Source organism: Oncorhynchus kisutch, linkage group LG3, assembly GCF_002021735.2.
Source record: "Oncorhynchus kisutch isolate 150728-3 linkage group LG3, Okis_V2, whole genome shotgun sequence".
NCBI classification, from domain to species: Eukaryota; Metazoa; Chordata; class Actinopteri; order Salmoniformes; family Salmonidae; genus Oncorhynchus; species Oncorhynchus kisutch.
This window is the reverse complement of record NC_034176.2, coordinates 30,831,171-30,849,999: the sequence shown is the minus strand read 5'-3', so window position 1 is coordinate 30,849,999 and position 18,829 is coordinate 30,831,171. Positions and strand designations below refer to the sequence as shown.

The window sequence follows — 18,829 nt, the reverse complement described above, 5'->3', positions numbered from 1 at the left end:
GCTTTAAAGATTGAATTGAGCCCTTAGGTTACTTAGCCGTAATAAACGTGCAGCTAGCTGTTCAAACTACAGTTCTGATAGCCGAGGAATGAAAGAATGTAGCTTAAAACACTCCAATGAAGCCTTTGCAGAGCAGTGGCGCTCTGACTCCCGCTGTTTTCACCAGAGGGGGAAGCTTGCTGTGATGTGCGCTCGCCTGGTTGCTCAGTTTGAACAGTTATACGGTTTGAACGGCTTGGCTTAGACCCGGGTGGGGGTGCACTGTTTGAAGGTTGCTTGGAAACCCAAGCAATTCTCCTGTCAATCAAGTCAATCTGGAAAGGAGTCTACGAACTTTGTTTCATACCATTCAGAAAGTAAGTGTTGAATTTATGGTTAAATTTAAACCATGAGAAGGAACAATTTATGCTGCTTATGTTTTAAAAATATGGGCTACCTGGCTGTGTAGTGTGAATGTGGAATGTAAAGCTATCGAGAAATGTATATGTCACATTATAGTCTTATTTGCGCACTATGCACACTGTTCAACCAAATGCACATATGCATGGACTTTTCATTAGAGTGCATGAATTCTAATGGAACCACCATCAAATCAACTCAGAGCTGGATGCTTTATCAGATGTGGGTTTTTTTAAACATTCTTGAAACATTGGAATTCGTAATGCTGTTTCCAAATTGTAAGCATACAGGACAGCTTTCCTACTTGGTCAGTGGAAGGAATTCCACAATCACTGTAAACTACAATGTGTAGGTTGTGCCACCAGAATGTATTGGCTTCTTTGTAAAAGGAAGCTCAGCAGCCTTAAGGCCCCTAGTCTAAGGCTCTGGGTTTCCAGAGCAACCCATGACCAACGACAACCCCCACTCACCACCACTGACATCCCTTTGCTATTAGGTATTCGAGAATGTTGTCTGAGTGTGTTTTTACAGAAAATGGCCGATGGCAGTTCTGAAGGGGCAGAAAGAGATGCTGCAGAAGACACAGATGAGCTTCTTTACACTGGTCAGATAATGTCCTATCTGGGACTATAGAGACTTCAGACTGAATCCCTCTACCTGTCTTTGTTCCTACTCATTCTCATTCCTTCTCTTCTCTCTGGACTAAACCATTTCCTATTCCCTATATACCCTCTGCTTGCTCAGACCTGGATGAAGACAGCAATGCCCCTCTGCCACAGGATCACTGTGACCTCCTCCTAGATGCCATCGATGCCCAGCTGAGCCGCCTGCAGGTCAGTGTGCTGCAGCCATCCTTAGAGTTTCACAGGGTTCCAGACTTGTAATCGTATTTTTGTTTAGTTTGTCTTAAAGGCAGAGTGCAGTCAAAAATGTGATTTTCCTGTGTTTCCACACTATGAGGTTGGAATAATATTGTGAAATTGTGAAAAATTATGACAATGCCTTTTTAGTGTAACAGCTGTTTGAAAAGACTGCCTGAAATTTCAGCCAGTTTTGGATAAATGACAATAGAGAAAGAGAGCTCCAAACCTCTCAGCCCAACAGCTACTTTTCAGTTTCCCCCTCCCCACTCAGACCACTCCTAGACAGTCTTAGCAAAATTCTTGCTTGAGAAATTGCTCTGCTAAGAAGACATTTTTGTTAACTTTTTACCATTTGTATTGAAATCACTCACAGTAGGGTACTGAATAGTTACCCATAAATGATTTGATATTGAGATAAAAACATCCGCATTGGACCATTAAAAGTTGTACCATTATGAGTAGCTAAATGTTCACAGGTGCAGAGCCATAGCAATGGGATTGAAGGTATCTCCAGAAAACATGATTGCCTCAATACAGGTATGTTGTTGTATGTAGTTTAATTTACTACATCACATCTTGAGTGATACTTTTTTGTCTAATAGTAACTCTTTAGTATTTTAATATCTCTATTGCTCTCATGCTCTGTTTATTATAGCTCATCTTAGCAGTAGCCAGTCTGTGAGCAGGGATACAGGACTGGGAAGTACCATCCCCACTAACGACACCCCCATCTCTTGTCTTGACGTGGTACGCTCTGAGACCAGGGACCTATCTTCAGGTGAGAATGTTACATGCAGTGTCCTCTTCAACTTGTCCCAATCCAGTCTTTACAGCCGTTGTAACTTGATCCATTTTAGAGTGTGAGGATTCTGGAATGATCAAGAATCATTTGCCAGAACTGAGCAACCAATACCATAGCATTACCATTAAGGAGGGAGCCCTCAGAAAAAGGACTACTGGATATTAGAACTCACTGTCCTTTACAGAGACTCTTCTACCCTGACCCTCACCCTACCCACATCACATGACCCAGCCTCTCTCCCCTTCACTGACCTGGACCTTGGTTTAGCCTGGATGTTTCTCACCCCTCTCCCCTCTGCTCTCCTCCCAGGGAAGAGCTCAGGAGAACGGGTGGACCCTGCCGATCAGGAGGAAGAGGAGCAGAGGATAGTTGAAGTGATGAAAGAGGAAGAGGAGGGTGTAGAGTCCCGGAAGGAGCAGTGTCACTGGAGGCTGGAGAGGCTGTTGGGGACTTATGCCTGTGGAGGAGGAGGGTTAGCAGGAGAGCTGTGCTCCCCTCCAGAAAGTGTCTGCACAGAGGACTTTGCCATGCGCTTCAGGGAGGAGATGGTGGTGAGGCTGCCAGACAGGACCAAACAGAGACTGGCCAGAGACTGGAGTAGCAACCTGGGACAGTCCTTTGGAGAGGAAGAGGCTGAAAGGACAGCATCAAAACAAGCAGGTGGTCTCACTACTACTGGGGGAGAGGTTGTGGATAGAGGCATGGGTTATACAGAGCTTCCCCATCACATGGACAAGCAAGGCAAGGAGAGCCAGACTCATCACAGGCATGGAGAGAGGAGAACTAACTGGAGTGGAAACCTAGGGGCCAGTGAGAGCCACACAAGAGCACCACAGAGGCTTAGTGGTCTTAGCAGGAGTGAATGCTGTCTTCACTCTCTAGTGACTCCACCAGGGGGTGATAGACAGCTGTCAGTAGAGACATGTTCACAGTCCTTTGAGTTACCCCAGCCTGCCACAGGTGAGAGGGCTGACATCCTCCTGCGGTGGGTCTAGTGTCAGAGTTGGCAGTAGTCATCAGAGGGGAAAGGGGACAGTACTCATAGAAGTTAGTCTTATACTGTAAGGCCTCTCACTTATTATGTTCCTGCATTATAATACTGATGCTTCTGTCTGTTTCCACTGGTTCCTGTGTCAGTGCCTGGTCCTGCCAGCACTAGCAGTGTTCGTACAGGGGTTCTCATTGAGGCCTGTTCCAGTCTGGAGCCTGAGGGAACCAAGGAGAACAGGCACCATGCTGCTAGAACCACCACCAGACACCTGGCAGGTACTCTACCACAAAGAACATCTACCCTTTTAGCTCATACACTCTACCCTATAAATTAACATGGCTTTCATGTTACGGATATTTGAAGCAAAAAAAGTCAGCTATCTCTAACAGTAACTGCAGCCTCTTCGTGTCTCCCCCAGGAGTGCCTGTGTGGAATTTTGACACAGTGACCATAGACAGTGACCTGGACTCAGTACGCACAGAGAAGGTCTGGCAACACGTCCACAGCAGGCCAGGTGAAAGGCAGGAGCTAGGGGCTATGACCACCATTCAGAAGGAAAATGAAGTAGTTCACATTATTAAGATCTGTCTTACGTCACCATAGGATACCTGTCAGCCATTCAGTCTGTCAGCCGCGTGGATGGTCTCGACACTGACCAGAGTGACTATGACACACCCACTCTGGAGCCAAGGAATCTCAAGTTTACTCCAGGTAAAACGTTCAGGACTAGGCGTGATTGTTGAATGATATTATGCCACTAACTACACTATAACCCAACATGAAAGTATATTTCTTTGTTTGTTTGTCCTGTGCTTGTAAAGCACTGATAGCTAGCAATGGAAATGTGACCAGTGACAGTCTACCTCTTCGTAAAGCACACAAAAGCAGAAGAGACACTCACAGGTAGCCTTCAATGAATCAACAAAATGATGTGACGTCAGTCTGCAATACAATCTGACTAGCCATTCTTTGTTTCATATCCTTCACTATTGTATCTGTCATCAGGTGTGGGCTCTCTGTGGATAATGATGATGAGGACACAGATGAGGGCTGTGTCCGCTGGAGGAGGAGACGTAGGCCTGACAAGGACACAGATGAGGGCTGTGTCCGCTGGAGGAGACGTAGGCCTGACAAGGACACAGGGGGACATGTGTGTACGGTGAGAGCTGGCACAATAACCAACGATTACTCCTGTGGTAGACAGTGAGGCTTTATGTCCATTGACTCTTAGTTATGGGGAAAGCCATCTGTTGATTGATATGCTTGTTAACACTTGTTCGCTCCATGTGAGCAGTTATTCTCCAGCTGAGATGTGTAAAAACAGGCCTCCTGATACTTTGTCTCTCAAACTCCACTCAGCAGAGGCCTGGGGGTCGTCTGGAGGAGGTGAGGTCAGATTGTCTACAGATGGAGGAGGAGCTGGCTACCCTCAGACAGGTGAGATTCTACTCACTCTACTCACCTCTCCTGATATTTCCTGACATTCAACTATTATGCTAAGGATATGTGAGGTTTGTGTCTTGTTGTCTGTGTGTAGTTATCTTTGTTTGTGTTTTAGGACTGTGAGAAGGAGGAGAAGAGGCTGAGGATGAAGAGGGCTCAGCTGTGTGAGACTGAACTGTCCCTCACTGACCTTCTTCAGAAAAGAAAAGTACAAGACAATACCTTCCATATTGTGACTACCTTGTCCTGTGAATCCATGACAACGGCTAACACTGAGATGTGCTGTGTTATGTGTCCCAGCATGCCATGCGGGAGTGGGAGCAGCTGCGTGCGGGGGCAGAGCAGATGGAAAGGGAGGGGAGGAGTCTGGAGGCCAGCCTGAGAGACAGCAAGGCAGAAGCAGACAGCACCAGGTATCCACATAATCAACCCTGTTACTGCACTGTATCTCTTTAAACAGAATACAGTTTGCCAAAACAATACTATTAGGAACAGCTTGTACTGTCTACAATTCCTATTCTATACTCACCTCTATAATGTCCATTGCTGATTAGGCTGTACTCACAGTGATGTATTGAGTGTATTGTAGTTCTCAGCTGCGCCGGCTGCAGAGGCAGAGGGACTCCTGTCTGCAGGAGGTCAGGGATCTGAAGGAGGAGCTGGCTGCTCTATGTAAACACAGAACTGCCTTAATGGATGGGACCTGCATGGACAGGGTAACACATGCTTTTTCTAGCCCTCTTGACCCCCCCCCCCCCTATTACATTCAAATGATTTAATTCTTACCATTTCATGCCCTCTCCCCCCTACCTCCTCCCCCACTGTCTCAGAGAGTGACCAGTGTCAGTATGTCTGTCCTTGAGAGAGAGGAGTTGGACAGACAGCTGAACAGTGCCAAGACAGAGCTGTTTTCCGAGCAGCGGTGCTCTAGACTCAAACTGGACTCTATGGAAGAGGTACAGCATTAGACTGGTGCTCAGAACATATTACAGGGATAGTCACTGCTTTGAATGAGTTTCAATTAGTCTCTCCGCATGTGTGTCAGAAGTTGGACGAAGCTCACGAGGAGCTTCAGCGTGTAACAGAGGAGGAGAAGTTACTGAGGGATAGGTGTGCATGTCTGGAGGAGAAACACAGACTGAAACAGGAGGAGGAGGAGGTACCATCTACACCTGTCTACCTTATTGTTACCCTTTATCATAACCACACCTCTGACCCTCTATCTGTATCAAGATCTCACAGTCCTCCGCTCTCTCCCATCCTCTGTCTCGCAGGCAGTGGAGGTGCAGGTGTGTGAGCTACAGAAAGAGCTGGGGGAGAGTGAGAGCCGGGTGGAGAGGATAGTAGCCCAGAAGGAGCTGCAGCTGCTGGGGTTCCAGGAGGAGAGGAGTGCCTTGCAGGCAGAGAGAGATGGGCTCCAGGGGGAGCTCCGCAGCCTGAGGAAGCTGCACAGCATCTCCCTGAGAGAGACCCAGGAGCAGGCACTCACGCAGACGGTGTGTGGGCTGGGTAGTCCTTAGTACACAGTGTCGATGGATGAGTCAGCTTGACTGTGCGTGTGAATGTCCGAATTCCATCTTATAACAGCTCTCACCCATTATAAATGTGGGTAACTCACAGTGTGCATGATAGCGTGAAAGCATATGTAGTTAAATGTGTATGTGTGCAGTATGTAAGGGGTGGTTTTGTTTGTCTCCTTTAGCAGCGGGAGCTGGAGCAGCTGAAGAAAGAGTTGGCTTTGTCTCACGAGAAACACATCCAGCAGGTGAGAGGCTCCGTCAACTGGGTTTATTTAACATGAGCAAAGATCCCCATAATTCCTTTATGTGTTCTATCAGAGTCAAACATTTATGTTGTTCTTGCTGCTGTGTGTCCAGGCTCATATTCAAGCTGAAGAAGAGAAAACAGTTTCTCTCAGAGAACAGGCCCTGTCTCACACACAGCACATTGAGTCCATACAGAGCTGTATCCAGGTCTGTATCTCAGGCTGCCCTGTCCTCTGAAAGAATCACACCATACTGTTCCTGGGTCAGTTTCACAGTTTCCTTTGCAGATGAAGGAGAAGGAGTGGTGGAAGCTGAGGGAAGCTCTTAAGGAGCAGAAAGAGGTGATGAGGAGGCGAGAGGAGGAGCTGTGTGCGGAAGCTCAGGAGATGGTATATACTCCTGCTTCCTCTGTCTCCTTTTCTGTCAGATGTAATGTAAAACAAATGTGATAACAGTACCTGTTCTCTACCTTAGATGCACGGCACCATAGAACGTGAGAGGAAGAAATGGGCGGCAGAGAAAGAAGCGGCTCTGCAGTTGCAGTGTGGGATACTGGAGGAGCAAGGCCGGGAGGCTCTGGAGAGAATGAGGGGAGAGACTGAGAGAGAGAAGAGGAATGCCTTGGCTCTTCAAAGCAAAGTGGTAGAACTGAGGACAGTAAGCACAACCAAGATAGGGCGGGAGGTAGCCTAGCAGTTAGAGTGATGGGCCAGTAACAGACAGGTTGTAGTTCGAATACCCGAGCCAACAAGGTGAAAAAGGCACTTAACCCTAATTGCTCCAGGATCACTGTTGATAGTGGCAGACCCTGGCCATGACCCCTCTCCGATGGTGTCTCAGGGGGAGTTGAGATATGCAAAACTACACATTTCCAATTCATACTTGAACATGTGTGAAATAGAGATGTCATTCCTCTCTCCCTCCCCTCTCAGAAAGTGCAGGAGCTGGAAAGTGAGGGCCTTGTGCAGCAGAGTGAGCAGGCGTCTGCTCTCGCTGCAATGCGTAGGTCCCTGAGAGAGAAGCACCAGGTTGAGCTACAGAGACTGCGCAGGCACATGGAACAGGTGATGACAGGCGACCACCTTATAAACTAGCATCTGAAGACGACTATATACAGTGTATAGTTTCCAGCAGTGGCGCAACTTTGGTTTTAGAAGTGGGGGGAACATAATTCTTCTTCGTATTATTTGTATTTGTTTTATCCGGTCAGATAAACACAGATAAGCCTACCAGACCGCTCGGAGGCGTTTGCATGGTCCTAAAGCACACCGTTGCCTTGTTGTTTATTACATTCCAATGATAAAACTGGGGGAGACAAAAATGCAATATCAGAATGTGGGGGGCATGTCCCCCCCATCCCCAGTGAAAGTTTCACCCCTGGTTTCCAGTGTATGGTTGACATGGTGAACTGACTGGGCTGTGGTCGTAGGAGGGAGAGAGGGAATCGTTGAGGCTGGAGAAGGTCGTCCAACAAGCAGAGGACGAGGGTGGTAGACTGCAGGTGCTGCTGGGGGAGAGGGAGCACATCTACAAGCAGGCCACAGCCAGGCTGGAGCAGCAGCACAGACACTGGGCCCAGGAGATGGGGGCAGAGTGTCAGCATCTTCAGCACCTGCTGGAACACAGTGGGGCCGTAGGGAGCTCCCTTCAGCTACCACACAGGTAATCTCACACAGACACAAACACACACACTCATATTCTCTCTCATACACATACAGAAGCACACATTTCATTATCAGCATGTGCATTTGGATATAATACTGTGTATTCTAATATTTTGGTGTTGGTGCTCTATATTGGTGCTGTGCTGCAGTCCTACGGTGGCCCAGGCAGTCCAAACCCTGCAGGCCCTCAGAGAGCAGTTGCAGCAGTCAATCAGCCAACTACAGCAGGAGCTTGACTTACAGAGACGCAGCACTCAGCAGCTGAGCCGGGACAAAGTGTGTTCAGGACACACTCACTAAAATACACACAAATTTATTTATTTTTTATTTTTTATTTTACCTTTATTTAACCAGGTAGGCAAGTTGAGAACAAGTTCTCATTTACAATTGCGACCTGGCCAAGATAAAGCAAAGCAGTTCGACAGATAAAACGACACAGAGTTACACATGGAGTAAAAACAAACATACAGTCAATAATGCAGTATAAACAAGTCTATATACAATGTGAGCAAATGAGGTGAGAAGGGAGGTAAAGGCAAAAAAAGGCCATGATGGCAAAGTAAATACAATATAGCAAGTAAAATACTGGAATGGTAGTTTTGCAATGGAAGAATGTGCAAAGTAGAAATAAAAAAATAATGGGGTGCAAAGGAGCAAAATAAATAAATAAATAAAAATTAAATACAGTTGGGAAAGAGGTAGTTGTTTGGGCTAAATTTTAGGTGGGCTATGTACAGGTGCAGTAATCTGTGAGCTGCTCTGACAGTTGGTGCTTAAAGCTAGTGAGGGAGATAAGTGTTTCCAGTTTCAGAGATTTTTGTAGTTCGTTCCAGTCATTGGCAGCAGAGAACTGGAAGGAGAGGCGGCCAAAGAAAGAATTGGTCTTGGGGGTGACTAGAGAGATATACCTGCTGGAGCGTGTGCTACAGGTGGGAGATGCTATGGTGACCAGCGAGCTGAGATAAGGGGGGACTTTACCTAGCAGGGTCTTGTAGATGACATGGAGCCAGTGGGTTTGGCGACGAGTATGAAGCGAGGGCCAGCCAACGAGAGCGTACAGGTCGCAATGGTGGGTAGTATATGGGGCTTTGGTGATAAAACGGATTGCACTGTGATAGACTGCATCCAATTTGTTGAGTAGGGTATTGGAGGCTATTTTGTAAATGACATCGCCAAAGTCGAGGATTGGTAGGATGGTCAGTTTTACAAGGGTATGTTTGGCAGCATGAGTGAAGGATGCTTTGTTGCGAAATAGGAAGCCAATTCTAGATTTAACTTTGGATTGGAGATGTTTGATATGGGTCTGGAAGGAGAGTTTACAGTCTAACCAGACACCTAAGTATTTGTAGTTGTCCACGTATTCTAAGTCAGAGCCGTCCAGAGTAGTGATGTTGGACAGGCGGGTAGGTGCAGGTAGCGATCGGTTGAAGAGCATGCATTTAGTTTTACTTGTATTTAAGAGCAATTGGAGGCCACGGAAGGAGAGTTGTATGGCATTGAAGCTTGCCTGGAGGGTTGTTAACACAGTGTCCAAAGAAGGGCCGGAAGTATACAGAATGGTGTCGTCTGCGTAGAGGTGGATCAGGGACTCACCAGCAGCAAGAGCGACCTCATTGATGTATACAGAGAAGAGAGTCGGTCCAAGAATTGAACCCTGTGGCACCCCCATAGAGACTGCCAGAGGTCCGGACAGCAGACCCTCCGACTTGACACACTGAACTCTATCAGAGAAGTAGTTGGTGAACCAGGCGAGGCAATCATTTGAGAAACCAAGGCTGTCGAGTCTGCCGATGAGGATATGGTGATTGACAGAGTCGAAAGCCTTGGCCAGATCAATGAATACGGCTGCACAGTAATGTTTCTTATCGATGGCGGTTAAGATATCGTTTAGGACCTTGAGCGTGGCTGAGGTGCACCCATGACCAGCTCTGAAACCAGATTGCATAGCAGAGAAGGTATGGTGAGATTCGAAATGGTCGGTAATCTGTTTGTTGACTTGGCTTTCGAAGACCTTAGAAAGGCACGGTAGGATAGATATAGGTCTGTAGCAGTTTGGGTCAAGAGTGTCCCCCCCTTTGAAGAGGGGGATGACCGCAGCTGCTTTCCAATCTTTGGGAATCTCAGACGACACGAAAGAGAGGTTGAACAGGCTAGTAATAGGGGTGGCAACAATTTCGGCAGATAATTTTAGAAAGAAAGGGTCCAGATTGTCTAGCCCGGCTGATTTGTAGGGGTCCAGATTTTGCAGCTCTTTCAGAACATCAGCTGAATGGATTTGGGAGAAGGAGAAATGGGGAAGGCTTGGGCGAGTTGCTGTTGGGGGTGCAGTGCTGTTGTCCGGGGTAGGAGTAGCCAGGTGGAAAGCATGGCCAGCCGTAGAAAAATGCTTATTGAAATTCTCAATTATGGTGGATTTATCAGTGGTGACAGTGTTTCCTATCTTCAGTGCAGTGGGCAGCTGGGAGGAGGTGTTCTTATTCTCCATGGACTTTACAGTGTCCCAGAACTTTTTTGAGTTAGTGTTGCAGGAAGCAAATTTCTGCTTGAAAAAGCTAGCCTTGGCTTTTCTAACTGCCTGTGTATAATGATTTCTAGCTTCCCTGAACAGCTGCATATCACGGGGGCTGTTCGATGCTAATGCAGAACGCCATAGGATGTTTTTGTGTTGGTTAAGGGCAGTCAGGTCTGGGGAGAACCAAGGGCTATATCTGTTCCTGGTTCTAAATTTCTTGAATGGGGCATGTTTATTTAAGATGGTTAGGAAGGCATTTTTAAAAAATATCCAGGCATCCTCTACTGACGGGATGAGATCAATATCCTTCCAGGATACCCCGGCCAGGTCGATTAGAAAGGCCTGCTCGCAGAAGTGTTTCAGGGAGCGTTTTACAGTGATGAGTGGAGGTCGTTTGACCGCTGACCCATTACGGATGCAGGCAATGAGGCAGTGATCGCTGAGATCTTGGTTGAAGACAGCAGAGGTGTATTTAGAGGGGAAGTTGGTTAGGATGATATCTATGAGGGTGCCCGTGTTTAAGGTTTTGGGGAGGTACCTGGTAGGTTCATTGATTATTTGTGTGAGATTGAGGGCATCAAGTTTAGATTGTAGGATGGCTGGGGTGTTAAGCATGTTCCAGTTTAGGTCACCTAGCAGCACGAACTCTGAAGATAGATGGGGGGCAATCAGTTCACATATGGTGTCCAGAGCACAGCTGGGGGCAGATGGTGGTCTATAGCAGGCGGCAACGGTGAGAGACTTGTTTTTAGAGAGGTGGATTTTTAAAAGTAGAAGTTCAAATTGTTTGGGTACAGACCTGGATAGTAGGACAGAACTCTGCAGGCTATCTTTGCAGTAGATTGCAACACCGCCCCCTTTGGCAGTTCTATCTTGTCTGAAAATGTTGTAGTTTGGAATTAAAACTTCAGAATTTTTGGTGGTCTTCCACAGATACAGCACATACAAACATGCTTACACTTCTGTTGCGTTACACATGCTGTTAAGAATCCCATTTGTGTGCTTTAGGAGCGGGAGTTCCATATTCAGAGGGAACAGATGGAGACGGAGAGACAGCAGGCTCTGGACTCACTGAAGGAGACACTCATTCAGGTATGGATCTCACTGTCTTTGTGTGACACACACACACACACACACACACACACACACACACACACACAGACAGACAGAGTGTACAGTCATATATTAACGCTGCAGGAGCACATTGAGGAGCTGAGCGATCTGCAGCAGGCCCAGGTGCGGGAGGAAGGAGACGAGACAGGAGGTTTGGCTGCGTCCCTGCGCAGGCAGCTGCAGGCCAAAGACCAGGAACTGCGCCGGGTGCAGAGGAGCATGGGACAGTGGAAAGAGCAGACCACTGCGCGCCTGGCACGCAAGTTTGAGGAGGAGTTGACAGCCGAACTGGAGAGGTGTGTAGCGTACAGTCCCACACTATTTACACAGAGTAGACTTTTAAAACTCACTTTTGGCCTTCATTCATCATTATTTTCTTCTGATGAAGATGTGCAGGCTTTGAAAAGGTTGTATCATTAACTGACTTTGGGAAGTGTTCTGTTGTGTTCAGTGTTTTCACTTTTGCCAACCAACAGGTGCAAGGCAAAGTTGTTAAAGGGGAGGTAACTGACTTTACCATTTTGAGACAGCATGTCTAGAGACTAAGCCTAGAGTCTAACTCACTAACTAGTAGTCCCATTCTTCTTACAAATCATCATAATCATCATCATCTCAGGGGGGGTTGAGATATGTAGAGCAGTTCTGTTCAGTAGTTTGTACACTGTAGAGCAGTTCTGTTCAGTAGTTTGTACACTGTAGAGCAGTTCTGTTCAGTAGTTTGTACACTGTAGAGCAGTTCTGTTCAGTAGTTTGTACACTGTAGAGCAGTTCTGTTCAGTAGTTTTTACACTGTTAGCACTAATATGTTTATACAGTGTCATTAACCATCAAAGTTGCACATTAGTTATGCTCTGTCAGGAGAAGGTATTTCCTACAGACTATATAATATCTGGGTATGTTTGTGTTGCAGAAAGGCACCTAAGGCACAAGAGGAGAAGCAGAGGAAGCTGGAGAAACTGGAAGGGGAGATGAGACGCATTACTGGGGTAACCATCACCATATAAAACCTGCGGGAGCCTGAGCATGAAGCTACTCCAACAAGTTTTTTTGTGTGCTTTAGTTTACTGGTTGCTGGTCAAGGCTGGGGTTAACAGAATGTGCAATTAAAGTAAGGGTTAGGGTTAGCACGGTAGGGCAAAAAGCGTGACATTTTTATTATACTGATTGATTCATTTAAGGCCTAAATTCAATCGGCTGCTCATGGTCATTGTCACGAAGCCACACCCGTCCCACTCGCGTTAGAAGTTCAGAACGAGCGTGTGGGCTATATAGAAATAATGACGCTCAAATTGAGAATCATTAAACGAAATAATGAGGATTTCTATCGGCCTAATCAAGGTGTAGGTCACACATTCCAGTGTTCGAACTTGTAAACACGGCTGCATGGGATTCCTACTAATGTGAATCAGTGGCAATGTCCTCCATAGGTATAACGCCGGGAGCCGCTTGTGGATTTCACAGGTCAACCTCAGACACGGTCAAAACGCCAGCTATGTGGGTGTTGGCTAACGCAAATCTGATTGAATCTAGCCCTAAATTAGATGAACATTATCTTGAGTTGGAATAAATTATTTTGAGTTGATGGAATTATTATTTTTGATTTGGGTAAATGTATTATTGTGAGTTAGATTAAATTATTATTAAATTAATCAATCAGTTTATTCCAAAATAATACCTACACAAATCAAAATAATTTCATCCAATTCAAATGACCAAACTCAAATTAATCAATAACCCTAACCCTAGAAATAACCCTAACTCTAGAAATAACCCTAACCCTAGAAATAACCCTAACCCTAGAAATAACCCTAACTCTAGAAATAACCCTAACCCTAGAAATAGCCCTAACCCTAGAAATAACCCTAACCCTAGAAATAACCCTAACCCTGGAAATAACCCTAACCCTAGAAATAGCCCTAACCCTAGAAATAGCCCTAACCCTAGAAATAGCCCTAACCCTAGAAATAGCCCTAACCCTAGAAATAACCCTAACCCTAGAAATAGCCCTAACCCTAGAAATAACCCTAACCCTAGAAATAACCCTAACCCTAGAAATAACCCTAACCCTAGAAATAGCCCTAACCCTAGAAATAACCCTAACCATAAACTTAACCTTACCTTCATGTCCACACCCCTCCAACTTGTAATGCAATTCTCATCAAATTAATGGGAAGTCTGAAATACGGGACAAATGTAAATAAGTCAGGACATCAGAAAGGGGCTGAAATACAGTTCTGCCCTGAGAAGAATTTGACATCTGGTAACCATAGAGACTACTTTAGGGCCTAGATTGAATTTCTCCTTATCTTCTCCTTTGTCTGTCTCTAATCCCCAACCATTTGCTCTCCTCTCCCATCTCCCTGTCTCCTGTTAGGAATGCACTGACTCTGGAGCTCAGCAATCAGCCTCCTCTCCCTCACTCCACATTGGGGAAGCCCCTACCTCCCCCGGGTCCTCAGACCTGGCCTCCTTCAAGCTACTGCGTCACCTTCAGAGCCGGGTCAAACAGCTCCGTGCTGAGAACCAGGCCCATGCCTGCAGCCCCTCTCAATTGGGCAGGACCCCTCTAGGCAGGGCCCCAATGGAGCTGGCTGGGTCCTACCTGGAGACGGTGAGTTCCATCTGCCAATTGAGTGGGCAGGCAATGACATCCTCTGTCCTACTAATAGTAATAACTTAGTAATAATAATAGTATTTGAGGTCCTGATTTAAATGAAGTGCTACTTACAAAGGCATACATAAAGCATTCATAAAGACTTCATAAACACTACATAAATGGGTCACGGATTATCTATAACCGTATGTCGTGCTCTGTAAAGGATTCATAAATGTGGCATAACTCTGGCATAACCACCAATGGCAAATGTGACATAAACCAGTGCTTATTAAAAGCTTTATAAATAATATTCAATTGAGGCTTCACAAAGCATCTCCAACCTTGTCATGTCATACTCTAAAACATTTCTAGGAGGGCCCAACCTCTTTCCCTCTTGGGTGTGTAGCCAATATTGGACCTTACCCCAACCTTCCTCAAAATGCTATGCTGCAGGATGACACATGCGCCATAAAGTGCAGTCATGGTAGCCCCATTATACCAGGCACAACTTACTTTGATGAAATCCCCCAACATAAGGAATGGAAAGTGGCTTTCTCCTGGAACCAAGTTACATCTTCCTCAGTACACGAACATGCACACACAACAATATAACTTGAGCCATACTGTGCGCTGCTGGACTCAGTCAGGTCTTTGTCACATTCACCCTCTCCCGCTGAAAGATCAACCACAGAGAGTCCAGGTTGTATTCAAGGGCTAGATTCTATCAGATCCGCGCTAGCCGACACCTGGTTGTTTTGGCGGTGTCGGAGGTGGAACTGCATTAGAGCTGTCAAATCCACAAGCTGCTCCCTGTATTATACCTAAAGCGGACCTTGCCATTGGCTGCACAGTCGAATTAAGATAAATCCCCTGCAGTCTTGTTTACAAGTTTGAAAACTGGAATGTGAGATCTACACCTCGATTAGACTCATTATTTAGGGCGACAGGTAGCCTAGCGGTTAGAGTATTGGGCCAGTAAGTGAGAAATCTGTCAAAAGTCTTTCGATGTGCCCTTGGCAAGGCACTTAACCCTGATTTGCTCCAGGAGCTCTGTACTACTATGGCTAACCCTGTAAAACAACACCTTTCAATGCATCTATCTGGAGTGTGACAATTCGTTTTTTTATTTCCTCGTTATTTTGTTTAATGATTTTCAATTTGATTATTATTAGTTTTATATAGTCTATACTTTCCCGTTCTGAACTTAACGCGAGTGGGACGGGTGTGGCTTTGACGAGCAGTCACTCACCAATTTGACAGCTCTAACACAGTTACACTTCCGACACAGCCAAAACACTGTCTGCTATCGCGGGTTAGTGCTTCATCTGATTTGAAATTAGGCCTGAGCCCTGGTCTCATGGGAACAGAAAAGGAACACCTGGTTGTTTTCCCAAACTTGGCTCTGACACACACACACTTTGCTGGTCCATCGACCCATCCAAATACCCCTCACTCCCTGTGGCCTGTGGATCATGAGAGAACCTTCGTAAAAGGGCAGAATGTTTGTAACATATTTATTGACACTCGTCAACTGGCAGCCCGCAGGCTAAATTCAGCCTATGGACGATTTTAATTCTGTTACTCAGAACACATACAGTGCTGTGAAAAAAGTATAACTCAGCAACATTTATGGCTTTTCAAGCATGAACTGCTCGTTTCAAGTCATGCCAAAACATCTCAATTGGAATTAGGTCTAGACTTCCAAAACATCACATTTGTTGCTTTTTAGCCATTTTCATGTAGACTTGATTGTGGATCATTGTCTTACTGCACGACACAGCAATGTTTCAGCTCACAGACGGATGGCCTGACATTCTCCTGTATAATTTTCTGATAGAGCAGAATTCTTGGTTCATTCTATGAAAAGGCAAGTTGTCCAGGTCCTGAGTCAGAAAAGGTTCCCAAACTATCATACTACCACCACCATGCTTGACAGTTGGTATGAGGTTCTTACTGTGGAATGCAGTGTTTGGTTTTCGCCAGATATAAATGGGACCCATCTCATCCAAAAAGTTATAATTTTGTCTCATCTGTCCAAAGAACATTTTTTCAGAAGTCTTGATGATCATCTTTCTTCCAGGTGCTTTTTGGCAAACATGATACCACATTTTAGATGAGATGTATCGCATTATGTCTGTACATAAATGCTTTATATCATAAGAGGCTGTACTTACTTTGAAGTCAGACATCTTCTGTTATTCATAACACCTATATAAGGCTTAATGTCGTAAACATTGTTAGGCCGCCCATCATAGAAACATTTTACGAGTATGACATGACAAGGCTATAGGTCTATAATCTATAGATCGTCTCATCTTGTAACGGTTTTCTAGGTGTGGTGAAGGAGAGTCGGACCAAAACGCAGTGTGTAGATTGCGATCCATTTTTAATCAAACAAAAGTAAACACGAAATAACACAAACACTACAAAATAATAAACGTAATGTGAAAACCGAAACAGCCTATACTTGTCAACTAACACAGCGACAGGAACAAAGACACTAAGGACAATCACCCACGACAAACTCAAAGAATATGGCTGCCTAAATATGGTTCCCAATCAGAGACAACGATAAGCACCTGCCTCTGATTGAGAACCACTCCAGACAGCCATAGACTTTGCTAGATAACCCCACTAGCTACAATCCCAAATACATACACATCAAAACCCCAAGACAAAACACACCACAATACAAAAACTCCATGCCACACCCTGGCCTGACCCAATACATGAAGAAAAACACAAAATACTTAGACCAGGGCGTGACACATCTAGCTTTGTGAAGCCTTTATTAAGCAGTGCTTGTGTCACTCTTTAAAAAGCACTGGTTTATGTCACATTTGACAAAGTGGGTTATGTCACATTTGCCATGGGTTGTTATGCCACAGTTATGCCACATTTATGAATCCTTTATAAAGCATGACATACGGTATTTTTTTCTTTAAAAAAGTGACCCCAAACTTTTGAACAGTAGTATATGTTTACTTTTACTCAAGTATGATAACTGTGTACTTTTTCCATCACTGTGTAAAACATGCTTCAGTGTATCGTTGTGTTGGCATGGTTTATGATGTGTCACTAAGGAGAAACAATGTGTGTGGTGGGTGACATTTTTGAAAAGTTGAACGTATTCTCCGGAGTAATAGGTATATTCTATCTGTAATTCTTATGCAATCAGATCACACCATCCCAGGAATGCACACAGTTCTGGAGTCGTTCCCGTTCCAGGACAGTACAGGGTGAAGGATTGTGAGCTTTGCCAGATGACGTGTGTGTGTTTGTAAAATGAATTACTGGAGGACAGCAATCTCAAATCATTTCAAGGTACTCCTGAAAAGGATGACACTACATGATCAGGGTAAATGGCCTCAAGGTCAAAATGGGTTAAGTTGGCATTCTTCTGCCTTTGGAGGAATTAAGTCTTACTGCTAGGCTAAAGGTTGGGGACTGAGTGAATGTTTGATGAACCAACTGACATGTCTGCATAGTGCCTATTCCGGAGCTGTGACTCTTTAGGCAGTGGGATCAAGCTGAAATTAGGACCATTTGAAGAAGAAAGTAATCTTGTGTCAGTTTCTTTCTATGTTGCAACAGAGCTATTGTAATTATAATGCTCAATGTACACTCACAGGACAGTTTATTGGGTGCACCTATTTAGTACAGGGTCGGACCCCCCTTTGCCTCCAGAACAGCCTGGATTCTTTGGGGCAAGTTGGAAACGTTCCACAGGTATGTTGGTCCATGCTGAAGCAATGGTGTCATGCAGTTGCTGTAGATTGAACGGCTGTACCATTGACAACAGGCAGGATGGGTCCATGGACTCATGCTACTTATGCCAAATCCTGACTCTGCCATCAGCATGACGCAACAGGAACCAGGATTTGTTGGACTAGGTGATGCTTTCCACTCCTCAGTTGTCCAGTGTTGGTGATCGTGTGTCCACTGGAGCGGTTTCTTCTTGTTTTTAGCTGTTAGGAGTGGAACCTGGTGTGAACGTCTGCTGCAAAAGCCCACCTGTGAAAATGATCGACAAGTTCTGAGTTCCGAGATGCCGTTCTGCACACCACTGTTGTACTGCGCCATTATTTGTCTGTTTGTGGCCCGCCTGTTAGCTTGCACAATCCTTGCCATTCTCCTTCGACCTCTCATCAACGAGCTGTTTTCGCCCACAGGGCTGCCACTGACTGGATGTTTATTGTTTGTCGCACCATTCTTGGTAAATCCTAGACACTGTCGTGCCTGAATAGCCCAGGAGGGTGGCCGTTTCTGAGATACTGGATCGTCCTGGCACGGACAATCATACCACGCTCCAAGTCACTTATGTCACTGGTTTTTCCCCATTCTACCATTCAAATGAACAGTAACTGAATGCCTTGATGCATGTCTACCTGCTTTATATACCAATCCACAGCCACGTGATCCATTTTTGTGAACGGGGTGGTATACCTAATAAACTGGCTCGTGAGTGTACACTATTTTGTTAGGACCTGGAATAAACTTTAACTATTTAACATCTGTGATGTTTTCATACTGTATGTACTGTCCCTTTGGCATTAAAACATTGTACATGAACACCATAAGCAATAAATAATTTATTTAGAAACAGATAAAGTTCAACTAGCCAATGTTTCTGTTAAGGTGCATATGAGAGGATACAATCAAAGTGTACAATGATGGTGA

General features: G+C 45.3%; 1 protein-coding gene across 2 annotated transcripts; it reads left to right on the top strand.

Moving 5' to 3' along the window:
• The first annotated feature begins 472 nt into the window (after window positions 1-472).
• On the top strand, window positions 473-18,664 carry si:ch211-102c2.8 (trichohyalin). Of its 2 annotated transcripts, none has more exons than XM_031804053.1 (29): window positions 473-1,003; window positions 1,144-1,232; window positions 1,739-1,799; window positions 1,918-2,040; window positions 2,374-2,724; window positions 3,202-3,330; window positions 3,474-3,569; window positions 3,659-3,766; window positions 3,877-3,958; window positions 4,061-4,214; window positions 4,418-4,492; window positions 4,614-4,706; window positions 4,799-4,911; window positions 5,088-5,214; window positions 5,329-5,454; window positions 5,544-5,657; window positions 5,773-5,994; window positions 6,201-6,263; window positions 6,376-6,471; window positions 6,552-6,653; window positions 6,739-6,921; window positions 7,197-7,328; window positions 7,694-7,926; window positions 8,078-8,204; window positions 11,449-11,532; window positions 11,638-11,849; window positions 12,464-12,539; window positions 13,928-14,164; window positions 17,328-18,664. In XM_031804053.1, the coding sequence occupies exons 1-29, from the start codon at window positions 766-768 to the stop codon at window positions 17,400-17,402; spliced, it is 3,921 nt and encodes a 1,306-aa protein (XP_031659913.1). In that variant the 5' UTR covers window positions 473-765; the 3' UTR covers window positions 17,403-18,664. The 2 variants fall into 2 exon arrangements, with proteins under 2 accessions (XP_031659913.1, XP_020321023.2); XM_020465434.2 differs by having other exon boundaries at window positions 4,415-4,492.
• The last annotated feature ends 165 nt before the right edge of the window (window positions 18,665-18,829 follow it).